This window comes from Grammomys surdaster, unplaced genomic scaffold (genome assembly GCF_004785775.1).
Source record: "Grammomys surdaster isolate TR1022 unplaced genomic scaffold, NIH_TR_1.0 126176, whole genome shotgun sequence".
In the NCBI taxonomy this organism is placed as follows: domain Eukaryota; kingdom Metazoa; phylum Chordata; class Mammalia; order Rodentia; family Muridae; genus Grammomys; species Grammomys surdaster.
This window is the reverse complement of record NW_021620983.1, coordinates 6,323,996-6,337,204: the sequence shown is the minus strand read 5'-3', so window position 1 is coordinate 6,337,204 and position 13,209 is coordinate 6,323,996. Positions and strand designations below refer to the sequence as shown.

General features: G+C 39.4%; 1 protein-coding gene across 4 annotated transcripts in view; it reads right to left on the bottom strand.

Moving 5' to 3' along the window:
- C2cd5 (C2 calcium dependent domain containing 5) overlaps positions 1–13,209 on the bottom strand; it is an 86,676-nt gene that overhangs the window by 49,513 nt on the left and 23,954 nt on the right. For all 4 annotated transcript variants that reach the window (XM_028757621.1, XM_028757622.1, XM_028757624.1 and 1 more), the window contains exons 7-9: positions 10,972–11,170; positions 5,353–5,504; positions 47–132 (exon numbers count right to left, since the gene is read on the bottom strand). In XM_028757621.1, coding sequence (XP_028613454.1) covers positions 47–132; positions 5,353–5,504; positions 10,972–11,170 — 437 coding nt within the window. The remainder of the gene's footprint in view (positions 1–46; positions 133–5,352; positions 5,505–10,971; positions 11,171–13,209) is intronic.

Below are 13,209 nucleotides of genomic sequence, written 5' to 3'. Positions count from 1 at the left end.
CACACAAGGCCACGCGACAGAGCAAGGATAGAAAGTGGACTCTTACCCGCTGCTCCAGCGCTGACTGGGTCTGTTGCCGTAAAAGAGCTTTAAAGGGCCCCCCTTCTTTTCCAGCACTCCCACTGCCCATTCCTACAGGACATCAGCATGTAAACAACAACCGAGTAACTACAAAACAGCAAGCTCAAGTGCGTTCATCTTCATAGACAGTGTGTCAAAATACAAGAAAATCATCCACATATTTAACATACTTTGAGATTGTAACTAACACATGTATTTTACTCTACAATACTAAAAGTTTCTTTAAAGTAAGATATCAAAGTTATGGTCAAAGCTTGTTTTAGAATCAATTTATTCTAATAAGAATATTAACACAAGGTAACAAATCTTTGATAATATTCAATATTTAAAAGTTGATAATTTTAATAAAAATAATCAAAAGAATAACTCTTACTAAGATAACAATTTAAACACATCAAAATATCTGGTGAACTATGGGGAGAAACATAGTAGGTGCTCAAGTGAAAACTACAGGAGAGCTAAGAGTGCATCAGCCTTCAGAATGAAGCTTACTCTGCTGATGCCCTCCTCTCAACATGGAATGTGTTCATTAACAAAAATCAACACACACGTGTAAACACATCACAAATGTACATAGTCATGGATGAAAGAATTCTACTTCCTCACCCTTAGATGTATTTTAAGGCTAATATTACATCCTTTCCCTAGCACTTTTTGTTGTTTTGAAAGTAGCACAAGGACAAATATGGCCCAAGACTTGTATGGAGATGGGATGGCTCAGGCTAGTGCTGGGGTGAATCCCACCCTCTCAAAGCTAAAGACACATCCAGTCAAGTTCACTGCAGTGCCGTAGGGAGAAGCTAATTCACGTTCATATTTTTAGCTGTTCTTGGATAAGGAAACAAGAGTTAGCATGTGTGTAGTCCCATTCCGTTCTTTGAAAACAAAAGTTTTTCTTATAGCAATCTTAAGGTTTATAGAGACTATACAATGCTAACTGGAAATAAAACTAAGATCTTTATATGAAGCGCATTAAAAAATCACAAAATAAAAGGTAAGCTTGCAGTGATAAATAAAGTACCATAAAACATAGCAGAAAAACTTGATTAATGTAGTGGAAAGAAAACAAATGTATAATAAAAGAATAGCACCAAAATGAGACTTAAACTGGTTCAAACAGAGTCATTTTCTCATGTAGCCTTATGGTTTGGCAACAGGATGGCACAGGTCTGACGTGGATGGAGCAGGTATGGAGAGAGGGGAGCAAAGCATCTACAACAGACACCTGGGTGAGAACCTAGGCACTGACAATTACAGTAAACATCCACATCTTGAGACACAATTTTTGTTAAATATAAAATTTAGTGACTACTCATAATTATCCATCAAGTAACCTCCAATGGCATCTTTGTAATTCTGATTAACTCTGTCAGTAAAATCACTAATAGACATATAAAGCACACAATCATTCTTTATGGTATAAAATAATATGTTTTCAAAGATGATTTAAAATAAAGGGATTATTTAAAAAGCTGACATAATGTGATCCTACCAGAAGCAGCCAGGAACAACTCTTCACTGAAAGAAACACTTTTCCTCAGAACAGGGCTGACAAGGCTAGAGTGATGAGGGGTAAGGCTAGATTCCGAGAGGAGGCGGGACTTAAGGTGAAGGGAACCACAAGAGAGGGGGGTGGAGCTGGGACCCAGGTAGATCCCCGGCCCCTGTGGGTAAGGTGCTGTGGAGGAAAGTAGCAAAGATGCAGATTCAGAAGATGATCAGAAAATGCAGGAGAAGGAAAGCAGTGACGAGCAAAACATAACAATCAAATGGATTCAAATGCAGACAAATAAACACCAAGCTTAGGAACCCACCCACCCAGAGCCCTAGCCAACATAATGCAAACCAAGGACACCTTCTAAATTAACATAGCCCTTTCAAATTCTGCAGTCATTAAAAAACTTTAAATCATTAGCACGATTTTATACCATTACATCACTTTTAACTGGCTTCTTCAAATAATTAAATTGCCCCCCAATTTATGTTGGTTGGTTGGTTGGTTGGTTGGTTGACTGTGTTTAAGAACTTGTATGGCTGAATAACCACCACTCTACATTACAGTGAGATACTTGTTGCTTCAATCCTAAACACTTACTTAAAGTAGCAAATTTTGGCACCTTCTAATGTTACTAGCTAAGATACCACATATTTTTGTGTTAACGGGATACTCATTAAAAAAATAATCAGAGTATTGCATTATGAATTCAAAATAGCTAGGTTTTTGCTCTCCAGTTTTGAGGTAAACATTAATCCTTTTATCTTTCCTCTAAAATGTTTCATACTTTAATCTGATCATAGTACTATGAGAGATTTGCATGTAAAGGTCAAATACCCTATGTACTGTAAAAAATATATACACTCACCCTGCCTAAGAAAGTAAAGTCAACTCAAATCAAGTAAACCTCTGTCATATACCCACACCAGCACTCAAAAACTCCAGGCCTAGTAATTAAGAACCTGGGGAAAACATTTTTAAAATCTCATTTTTAAAAATGTTATAAATTAAATTCTAATAAAGTATGAAAAAATGTTAAGAAACTAACAAAACTACATTCATTATAAACAGAAAAATAGCTTTCTCATGCCACCCTTTATTGCTCTATTCGTAACTTCTCGGTTTATAAACAGTAAGTCAGCTTCTATTTCTCAGACAACTGACAGAGGCAAGAACGGATGCTCATGGAACCTCAGCTTTAGAAGGTTTAGAACATGACTCTGTCACTCCATAACTGAGAAGTGACAAGCCCCCTACAGATCACGCAAAGGTGGCAAAGGGCTCAACAGGCTACTAAGGTGGCAAACAGAGCACCCAGAGTCAGCTTATAGGTGGGTATGTCAGAGTTGCACCCTTCATAAGGGAGGTTTGAAGAACCAGTATTACAGAAGCCCTTGTTTGCACATCTGACGCCAGTCAGAAAGCTTCCATCACTTATGACTGTACAATCATTATGTTTGTCATTTTGTGAGAATTAAGAAACAAAAAATGCCATAAAAACAAAAAATACTTTCTAAGCTTTATGTGGTGTGGCAAAACATAATCAGTAAGCATATTGAAAAATAGCTTAGAACCCAGTGAGCAGACCAAAGCTTCAGAGGTATGGTCACATCTCCTTGTTTATGAGAGCACACCCAAGTCCCAGCCACACTCACAAGGCAGAGACCAGCCTCAGCAACTTAATAAGATCTGGTCTCTGAACGTCTGCAGGAGCTGAGGAAGACGCTGAGGTGGAGTGCTTGCCCAGCATGCATAAGGTGCTGGTTTCGTCTCCAGCGCCTACAAAGGCTCAGAGGAGACGATACCATCCCATCTATCTTGTTCTGAGTGTCATAAACACTAAGGCCAGTCTCTCCTATTCCTTTTTTTTAAAAATTCATCACAATTTGAATGGTTCAATTTTTATGGCAAAGACAGTTAAAATGCCACATTCCAAAGCATCTACTACTATAAAATGCTACCATATTTTTCCCTGTTATTCATAATTCTATACAGTAAGGCTTTAGCATCTGTAAGGAATGGTGCTGAGGCCACCACCATGACCACCATCCCAGGAACAACTACTACAGTTTCTTATACAAAATGGAGAGTGTTCTCTGCAAATAACCTTTGCATAGCCTCCTGCCTATTTGAAGTCATCTTTATATTACTTATAATACCTAACACAATGTAGATGCTAAGCCAGAGCAGTTCTAACGCGTTATCATCTAGGCAAAAAGAGAACAGGAAAATCTGCCTGCACTGGGAGGCAGGATACAGTCTTTTCTCAGGGACTTCTGATCTGCAGTTGGCTTAATGGGTTAAAACTGAGTATATATTTAAAAATAAAGTAGCTGTCAAAATAGACTGTGTTAGAGAGGTGTGACAGGAATGGTAATAAAAATACAGAAATGGGTGTTTATAGTGTTTATATTGTGACCAAATTTATAAAAAAAAGAAAGAAATTAAATCTATAATAAATAAGATTTTGCTTTGATTGTTTTCAAAAAATCTGGATCCATTTTATAAATTCTTCTAACACTAAAGTAAAACATCAAAGGTTATTAAAGATGATAAATTCAAAATAATACAAATAAAAATGATTTTAGTCAATCTGATAGGAAAACTATTTCTAGTACTTAAAATACTAGAAATAGTAAACCTTTAAATTTTCAATCTTTCTTTAAAATTTTATTTAAGTAATTGAATTCTCGCCGGGCGGTGGTGGCGCACGCCTTTAATCCCAGCACTTGGGAGGCAGAGGCAGGCGGATTTCTGAGTTCGAGGCCAGCCTGGTCTACAGAGTGAGTTCCAGGACAGCCAGGGCTATAAAGAGAAACCCTGTCTCGAAAAAAACCAAAAAAAAAAAAAAAAAAAAAAAAAAGTAATTGAATTCTCTCATAGAAGCTAATTTAATCTTTTATCAACTTTTTATCAAAAAACATTAACAAAAACCCAGAAACTATTCATAAAACAAAAAGAAAGGGGTAATTATAAATTTAATAAATTGAAAAATACTCAAGGATGAGAAAAATTTAAACTGCAGTTTCAACCTGGAGAGCGAGAGTAGCAATGCTAAGCACCTGATGGTATAAACTTGATATCAAGAATGACTAGCTAGTTAAAATGTCACTCTCCAAACAAAATAATTCCTCTATAAAAAAAATTTTAAAAACCAAAATGATCAATATTTATATTACCTTTTAAGTTAGCATGTAAACAAATTAACAAATAGATGTGACTAATATCACATCCTCTTTAATTTTTTTCGTTTTCTGTTTTCTAGTTAAACTCAAGGCAATACTCTACACTGAGCTTACCTTAAGCCAAAAATCAGATGAACTGTACTGTACTATACAACTATCTCATTCTGAACTATCCCCATAATAAAAACACACAACTAAGATTCTGAAATGAAAATGAATAAGAAATAAATTAATCAGATGCTTAAGAGGAACCATGGTTCAAAACTGCAACCCAATTGCAGACCTCTAGGGTTGCTATGCAAATGCTTTAAGATGGCATTCCTCTTGACTTCAACATGAAATGAAGAATGTCAATACCCAAACTAAATTCTGAACTTAATATCAACAATAATTAAATTAATTAAAATGTCACTTTCCAAACAAAATAGTGTCTCTACAAAAAAAAAATTAACCTTAATAACGGAAATGATCAGCATTCACATTAACTTTAACTTAAATGCAAAATCAGGAGGAAAGGTTTGGATGGGCAGCTAACAAGGAACAGAAACAAGTTCTTACAGGAAACACAAACGGTGGGTGGAAGCGCCTTACCAGTCTTGGGTGTCAAACTCAAATCTGTGTCAGAAGAAGAGGACTGCCGACTGTAGGACTTGGAAGGTGAAAAGGAATAAGTTTGGTTTTTCAGAGGGGTTGAGGGTCCTGATGAGTGAGGATTGGGATTGGGATCCTCATTGAACGGAAGCCTGCCAGAAGAAGGTGGAGACATATTAAGCCATCATGTGCCAAAGGGCTTGACAGTTGGCAGCATGATCCAACCATCAGGAAAGAACTGGGGTGGGGCCGGCAGTCATTTCTTAAGTGTGGAGCTGGGAATGAGGCCAAGGACAAAGAACTGCTGTTTAACCATTCATCATTCTCCAGATAAATATTATCTGCATTGAAACAGTTAATAAGCCAAGTGGAAAAGCAAAGAAGCATGAAATGGTAGACTAATGGGGATTAAAATATATATATATAAATATATTAAAAGGAGAAACAAAAAATAAATAACAAAATATTTTAAATAAATGTTTTTGTAAGTTACAAACGAAAGTGATGGCCACAAATGGTGTGTGGAAATATCTGTAACTATCTTCATATTTACACACACGTAAGTATCTCTGAAAGAAAACCTGTTTCCTTATCCTATAGCATCAGAGTGCTACAGCTAAAAACACAGCAGCGAAGAGGACAACACGTAGAGCTACATAGAAACACTGCATTGATGCACACAGTTGCTTACCTGTTTTTCCAATAACCCTCTTCCACAGAATCAAACAGACCCTACTGCCTCAAAACCCTACAGACTTTGTACATAAAGAAAATAAGCAGATCAAAGTGGTGGTGTCTACTTCACTTCGAAGTGTATTAATTTCAATTCTAAACAACACAGAAATGTTCATATGAATACAATTAGAGGGCTCTCAGAATGCAAAACACAAAATCACAGGGCTCAGAGAGGATCTGTGGAAGAGACTCTGGAAGCTGAAAAACCCCTTCACTTCCATAGTCAGAGCCTTTGTGTCAGCTAAATAGAAGTCCTTCAGTGAAGCTGGAGCAAATGTAAGAAAGGGAAGAAGTAAAGTCTCATGGGACCTGCCTACACTACCTGCCTGCCTGCCTGTCTCTGCAGCCACTGTGTCCGTGGCCTGCCTCTCCCCAGCTCTGGCGTCTGAGCAGTCTCGTACCAGTATAGATGAGAGTGGGAACAGACACAGAGAAGTTCTGAGTGAGTCGTGAGCCAGTAGCAGTGTGAATTGGGCTGTTGTGAGTCGAGCGGCATCCATGGCTTGGAGGATGAACCAGCGGAGACCTGAAGGAATTTGTGGTCAAAGTGGAAGAAAAGAAAACAACACATACAACAGGTTGCAAAAGCTATGTTAAAATTATTTCAAAGGAGCTTTTGTTAAAGGAGAAAACTTATATTTTAATTCCTAGCACGCAAAAAGTTGAAATTAAAAGAGAACCGCTAATAATTAATGTGTTAGGATAGATAATTTTAAAGAGTCAGATTAGTAAAATCAAGAACTGTCAATAAGAAAAACAGCAAGCATAATTGTCAATGGAACTAAGAAAGACTACTAAGACTTGAATTTTAAGGTTTTTATCTTTAACATACTTGCTTTCATTCTCATCAAAACAGGACTTCCTATTATATTTATGGGAGGGATCACCCACAAAAGTGAAAGGTCAAATACAGAGTTGACATGTTCTTTAAAACTAAGATATAAATTGCTTATACCATTACTTATATCTTTCTAAGAGGAAAGTTTAGTAATTACTTATGTTTTTATAGCCAGAATTTGCAGAGTAAGGTACCTAAGAACATAAGGACTGGCAGCAGGAAGAGAAACGGCGTGAGGGACGGGAGTGGACATGAGCGGGGCAGCTCAGCCTCTAACAGACGGCAGAGATGCATCAATGCAGGCTAATGCTAATGTGGCTCCAGACTGCAAGAGGATACGGCTTCAAACTGACGCAGGACAGATGCTCTGCTGCTGTGGGTAACATGAATCCAAACGCGCTTAGGATGACTGACACAGCAAAGCTCTTGGAGGTGGCCTGCTTTTACATACACAACTGAGGGAATGGGGTCTTCTCTCTGCTAAAGTGAGGAAGGGCCTTCAAATTCCTCAACTTGGTTATTCCGTGCACACAAGAGCTCACACTTAGGTCCCTTAGAAAGCATTTTGTGTGCAGAGCAGTGATGAATCACATGGAATGCAACTTCCCCATGAAGCTCAGTGAGGAAAAGCAAAGGGATTTGTTTTGCTACCAACAGTTAAAAGAAGAGACTTGCGGAGAGAGAGCGTGCATGTCATTAATGCAAGTAAAATGTTAGGGACACTGTAAAGCTTCCAAGTGTGATATCAAATCAAAGTTCAAGTATACTGGAGCACTACCACGATGTATTCTGAGTTCAGACCGTCTCCTTGTATGGAAGTTTGTCTCAAAAGAACACAATCCAGTGTTTAACTCATTCACTGAGATAACCTATTAAATCCAAGCTGTTCCCTTTTACCAAATTCCAACCTAAAACCAATAATGTTATGTAATAACCAAAGATGACATCCGTTATAATAAGAGAAATCATAATTAATGTTAAAACGTCACATAAACTGATTCCTGTAACAAATACAGGACAGCCAGTTGAAACAGAGCAGCCTAAATCCTGAGGGGTTTCGAAACATGGCCTACATTGTAAGATGCCTTCCCAATACCCTAATAATGCATGGTAGACAGTTCACTCTATGACTCACTATTTAAAGTCAATGGCTGTGACGGGAAAGGAGAAAAACAATCCCGCCAGGGATTATTCAAAGTCTCCTCATGAGTGTAACTCTGTTGTTTATATCTTTCTAAGGTCTGTCAAGTAAAACACTTTCTTTTCACTCAAAACTTGGTGTATAGATTACTTTAGACATGAACCTTCAGAAGCCCACATTCTTGACATTTAGGTAAAACTAGATGGGGGCAAGCAGACTCAGGTCTTGTGCGTGCATGCGTATGTGTGTGCATGTGTGTGTGTGTGTGTGTGTCTGTGTGTGTCTGTGTGTGTGTGTGTGTGTGTTTTAGAGGCAGAATCTTACCAAGTAGCCCAGGCTGCCCTCCAACTTGAGAGTGTCCTGCCTTTCAGCCTCCCAAACACTGAGACTACAGGCATGTACCATGGTAATTGGCTTCCAGAAGCAAGTCTTTCATGAGATTTGCTATGGGAAAGGGGTAGTGTCTGAATCTATATGCAATCTAATTCCACAAGGATGAGCTAAACGTTCATGGTTTTTAGGACAAATTTATATTTATTCATTTTTATTACAGGATTGTGAACCACACATCTAGAACCTCATGTATGTTAGGCAATACTTTAAATATCTCCAGCCTTAGGACACATTTTAATGGAACATAAAACAAACAGAGGTTACAACTTTTTAATTAATTTCATTTGCAAGTACACTTCCCAATTAAACTTGCTACTACTGTGCTAAATTTTGTGAGAAAAATTTAAATAACTAAAGACCTCCAAAAGAGTAGGCTAAACAAATGTATGCTCAAGATAAGGAAAATTGCCTTTTTCAATAAGATAATAGAAAAAAAAAAACTTTCTTGAGATTTGCAATTGTTTCCATTTCCTTTCTGCTGACTACTGCTGAACTAGGAAATGGGTTACACTGTTCATCTACAGAAACCTGGCCCCCTAATAATCTAAACTAGAAAAAAGCCAAAAGACGACAAGCTGAGGCTGCTCTATAAATGAATATATAAATGCTATCATCTGCTCTATAAGTGAAGCACTCACTAGTTTGTGTAGCTGATGCGACAATGGAAGAGTTACATGGTAGCATCATCAAAGGTTACAGTATCTGTCTGTCCTACCTGAGCACATCATTTTCCAAGCCTCAACTCAGAACTACTTCTAGATCACTGGTCCTTACAGAACTAATGGCATCTCACTTACACAGAGTTCTTCCAGGTACATAGATGAGTTAGCATCTCTGGTCCCCAACAAGACTTTTAACATAATTATTACAACAGAAAAAAAATCATTCCAACATCCTCTACTGACAGTTCAGAAGAGTACTTAGCTAAAATACTTGAGAACAAGAGCATCGAGCATCTTAGATTTTACAATATTTGAGTAAACTTCACTAGCTGAGTACTTCTAACCTAAAAACCTCCAAAATCTAAATGCTCCAAAACCCAAGGCTCTTGAGGACTGGTATTGTTTTTCCAGTTTTAGAGTATTCCAGATTTAGTATTTTCTGATTAGGCATGGGCAAGCTATCTCTCACCAACCATACTCAGAATCTGCCTTTGAAACAAGTGAAAAACCACAGACCAAGTCAATCACAGAGACAAGCCTGCCTAACGAGGTGTACTGACTACTTTTATGTCAACAAGACACATGCTAGTCATCTGAGAACAGGGAACCTCTATTCAGAAAAATGCCTCCGTAAGATCTGGCTGTAGACAAGCCTGTAGTGCATTTTCTTAATTAGTGAGGATGGAAAAGCCCATTGTGGGTAGTGCCATCCCTGGGCTAGTAGTCCTGGGTTCTATAAGAAAGCACAATGAGCAAGCCATGAGGAGCAAACCAGGAAGCAGCGCCCCTCCATGGTCTGCATCAGCTCCTACCCCCAGGTTCCTACTCTGCTAGAGTCTTGTCCTGACTTCCTTCAATCATGAACAGTGATGCAGAAGTATAAGCCAAATAACTCCTTCTACCCCAAGTTCCTTTGGTCATGGTGTTTCACAGCCATAGTAACCCTGATTGGCTGTACTGAGCACACAACCTTCAAGCAATCTATAAGTCTAAATGCCCTTAGATCATGGGCTGGGAACTCTTTTGAAGGGATTTCTTATACTTGTTGCTGTTGTTGTTGTTGTTGCTGTTGTTTTTGTCTAGTACTAGGTGGGAGGGTGCTTTCCAGGTTTTGTTTGTTTTCTTTTATGAGGTGTGTGTGTGTGTGTGTGTGTGTGTGTGTGTGTGTGTGTTTTATAAATAAAAACAGTCTAAACTGCCAGTGTCTGAAATATTTAATACCTGGTCTTTCAAAGCAAAGGTTTACTTAAGCATGCACAGTGCTGAGCTCCATTACAGCTCCTATAAAGCTAAGGATAGCCTGAAGCCAAGAATTTTGGGTCAGCCTGGGCAACAAAGTGAGAACCAGCCTCTAAAGAGGAAAAGAAAAGATTAGAAGAAAAAGGAAAGAAGGAAGAAAGGAGGGAGGGAGGGAGGGAGGGAGGGAGGGAGGGAGGGAGGGAGGGAAGAGGGAAGGTGAAGAGTAGGGAGAAGTTTGCTCACCTTGCCTTACACAACCCAGTACAGCTACTTAATGAGACCCAAGGTTTGATTTTCATGAACTGCCTAGACACGGGAGACACTGGAGCCTGAGAACCCTATAAGGACAACCTGCAGTCTTCTTTACACATTGCCAACAGTAAACATAGTTGCAGTTAAGCATCTCCTAGAGCAGAAGGCAAGTTCCACACAGGACATAAATATTCATTTTATGCTTTGGATAGATGATTCTAAAGATCTGAATTATTTAAGAAAAATCACATAAGTAAAAACCTGTATGCTGAACCCTACTACCAAGATGTGAGAACAAAGGGAGCTGGCAGGTAGGAGACAGAGCCCTCCGTGAGAGACGTGCACTGAGTCATACTTACTCCTTCATTTCTTTGGATGGGGAATTGCATGCAGGAAGGAATGCTGCTGGGCTACTTAATTTATCCAGAGTACACGCTGTTCCTATGGCTCGTACCACTAACCCAGACTCGCCTTCCAGATCAAAGCACTGCAAGTACCCAACAACTGCATTTCCTCTCATCTCAAGGACTTTCAAGCCAATCTTTCTCTGTAATTCACCTATGGAAAGAAAGAAACTCATTTGTAACTCCATATCTCTGTATTACATACTTTTAAGAGAAAGAATATAATAGCAGTACAAAAACAAAAAAAAAAAAAAAAATTAAGCATCAGAGATTCTCAGAATTTGATGAGAACGTAGAGAACGTAAAAGGTTGCCTGGTCCAGGCTCCATGGAGGGAGGTAAGATGCTACAAACCGAAGCATGGTGAGTAAAGGCTCACTCATCCATCCTTGTGCCCTACTGAGAAAACGTTTTCAGTTCTGCACTGTTTGCTGCCATTCTTCTCATGTCCAAGGTGCTAGATAGGTGGCTGAACAAGAAAGACATGCTTCAAATCTAGGAAATGGAGGGACAATTCAATGACTCAAGTTCTGCTGTGCAAGCATGAGGACCTGATTTCAGAGAGTGTGTCTGTGTATGTGTGTGTGTGTGTGTGATAAGTATGTATTTACATATGTATGTATGTATGTATGTATGCATGCATGTATGTATATTAAAAAACAATCTGAACTCTGACAATATAGCTCTATAGCCCTATACTCCCAGCAGTAGAGTCCCTGGGGCTTCCTGGCCAGCCACTGTGGCCAACTGGTAAGCTCCAGTTCAATGAGAGATTCTGCCTCAAAAACATAAGGTGGAAGGTGATCAAGGAAAAAAAAAAGAAGAGATGTTAATGTCTGGCCCACGCATATATACACATATATATGTAGCCACACACACACATGCACATATACACTCACACAAACAGAAACAAGTTCCACATATACTGGCGTGTATCTACTATTAGCCAGGCAAGTAGTAGAGAAAGTCAGAAGGGTTACGTCGTCAGGTCTCAACAAAGAACTGAGCACAGGTAACATGTGAGCAAAGATACACAGTTTGCCTAAGCTGTGATCCCAAATGATGCTGCAGAAATTACAACTGCTTCCTGCTCAGAGTTCCTTCCAGAATCTACAGAATTCATCCCTTATATTATACACTTATAACAGAATGTCCTTTTGCTATCCAGTTAAGACAAATTTCAAGGGGCCAGGCGAACAGCTCAGTCAGCAAAGTGTTTGTACTACAATAAGGACTTGAGTTCAATTCCCAGAACTGATGATTTACAAAAAAAAAGAAAGAAAGAAAGAAAAAAAAGAAAGAATAGTGGCTCACATTTGTAATCAGAACACTGAGGAGATGGGTTCCTGGACATCAACCAGCCAGTCAGACTGGTCTGGTGAGTTCCAGACCAGAGCAAAACTATGTTTTAAAAAGTAAAAAAAAAAAGGAGACTTCCGGTCTGGGCCCGAGCATAAAGCAGGTCACAGACAGCAGCTCTGTACCCAACCCCAGAAAACCGAGAGAAAGAGGGACTCCCAGGAGCTTGAACTCAGGCAGCTTCCCAGTGCTACTTTCCAACATCTACCCATACTTTTTCCAGTTGAATCTCAGATCCCTCCATTTCCACTCACAATTTTTCAAACTGCTCAGCCAATCTCCCAGTCATTTAGAGACAGAATATAGGAGAAATAAGAGGAAGAGGAGGAGGAGGAAGAGGAGGAAGAGGAGGAAGAGGAGGAAGAGGAGGAGGAGAAGGAGGAAGAGGAAGAAGAGGAGGAAGAAGAGGAAGAGGAGGGGGAGAAGGAGGAAGGAGGAGGAGGAGGAAGAGGAGGAGGAGGAGGAAGAGGAGGAATAGGAGGGAGAAGAGAAGGAGGAGGAAGAGGAGGAGGAAGAGGAGGGAGAAGAGGAGGAGGAAGGAGGAAGGAGGAAGAGGAGGAAGAGGAAGAGGAGGAAGAGGAGGAGGAGGAAGAGCAGAAGGAGAAGGAGAAAGAGAAGGAGAAGGAGAAGGAGAAGGAGAAGGAGAAGGAGAAGGAGAAGGAGAAGGAGACGGAGAAGGAGAAGAAGAAAATTCCTTTGGGAGCAAATGTGGGGTGGCAGTGGGGGGGGGGGGGGGGCAGAACCTATTGACGGTAGCCACAATAAACTTTCTGCTATGTCCTGAAAAAAAAAACACTTTTTTTTTTTTTTAACAAACAGTGATTGAGGAACACTA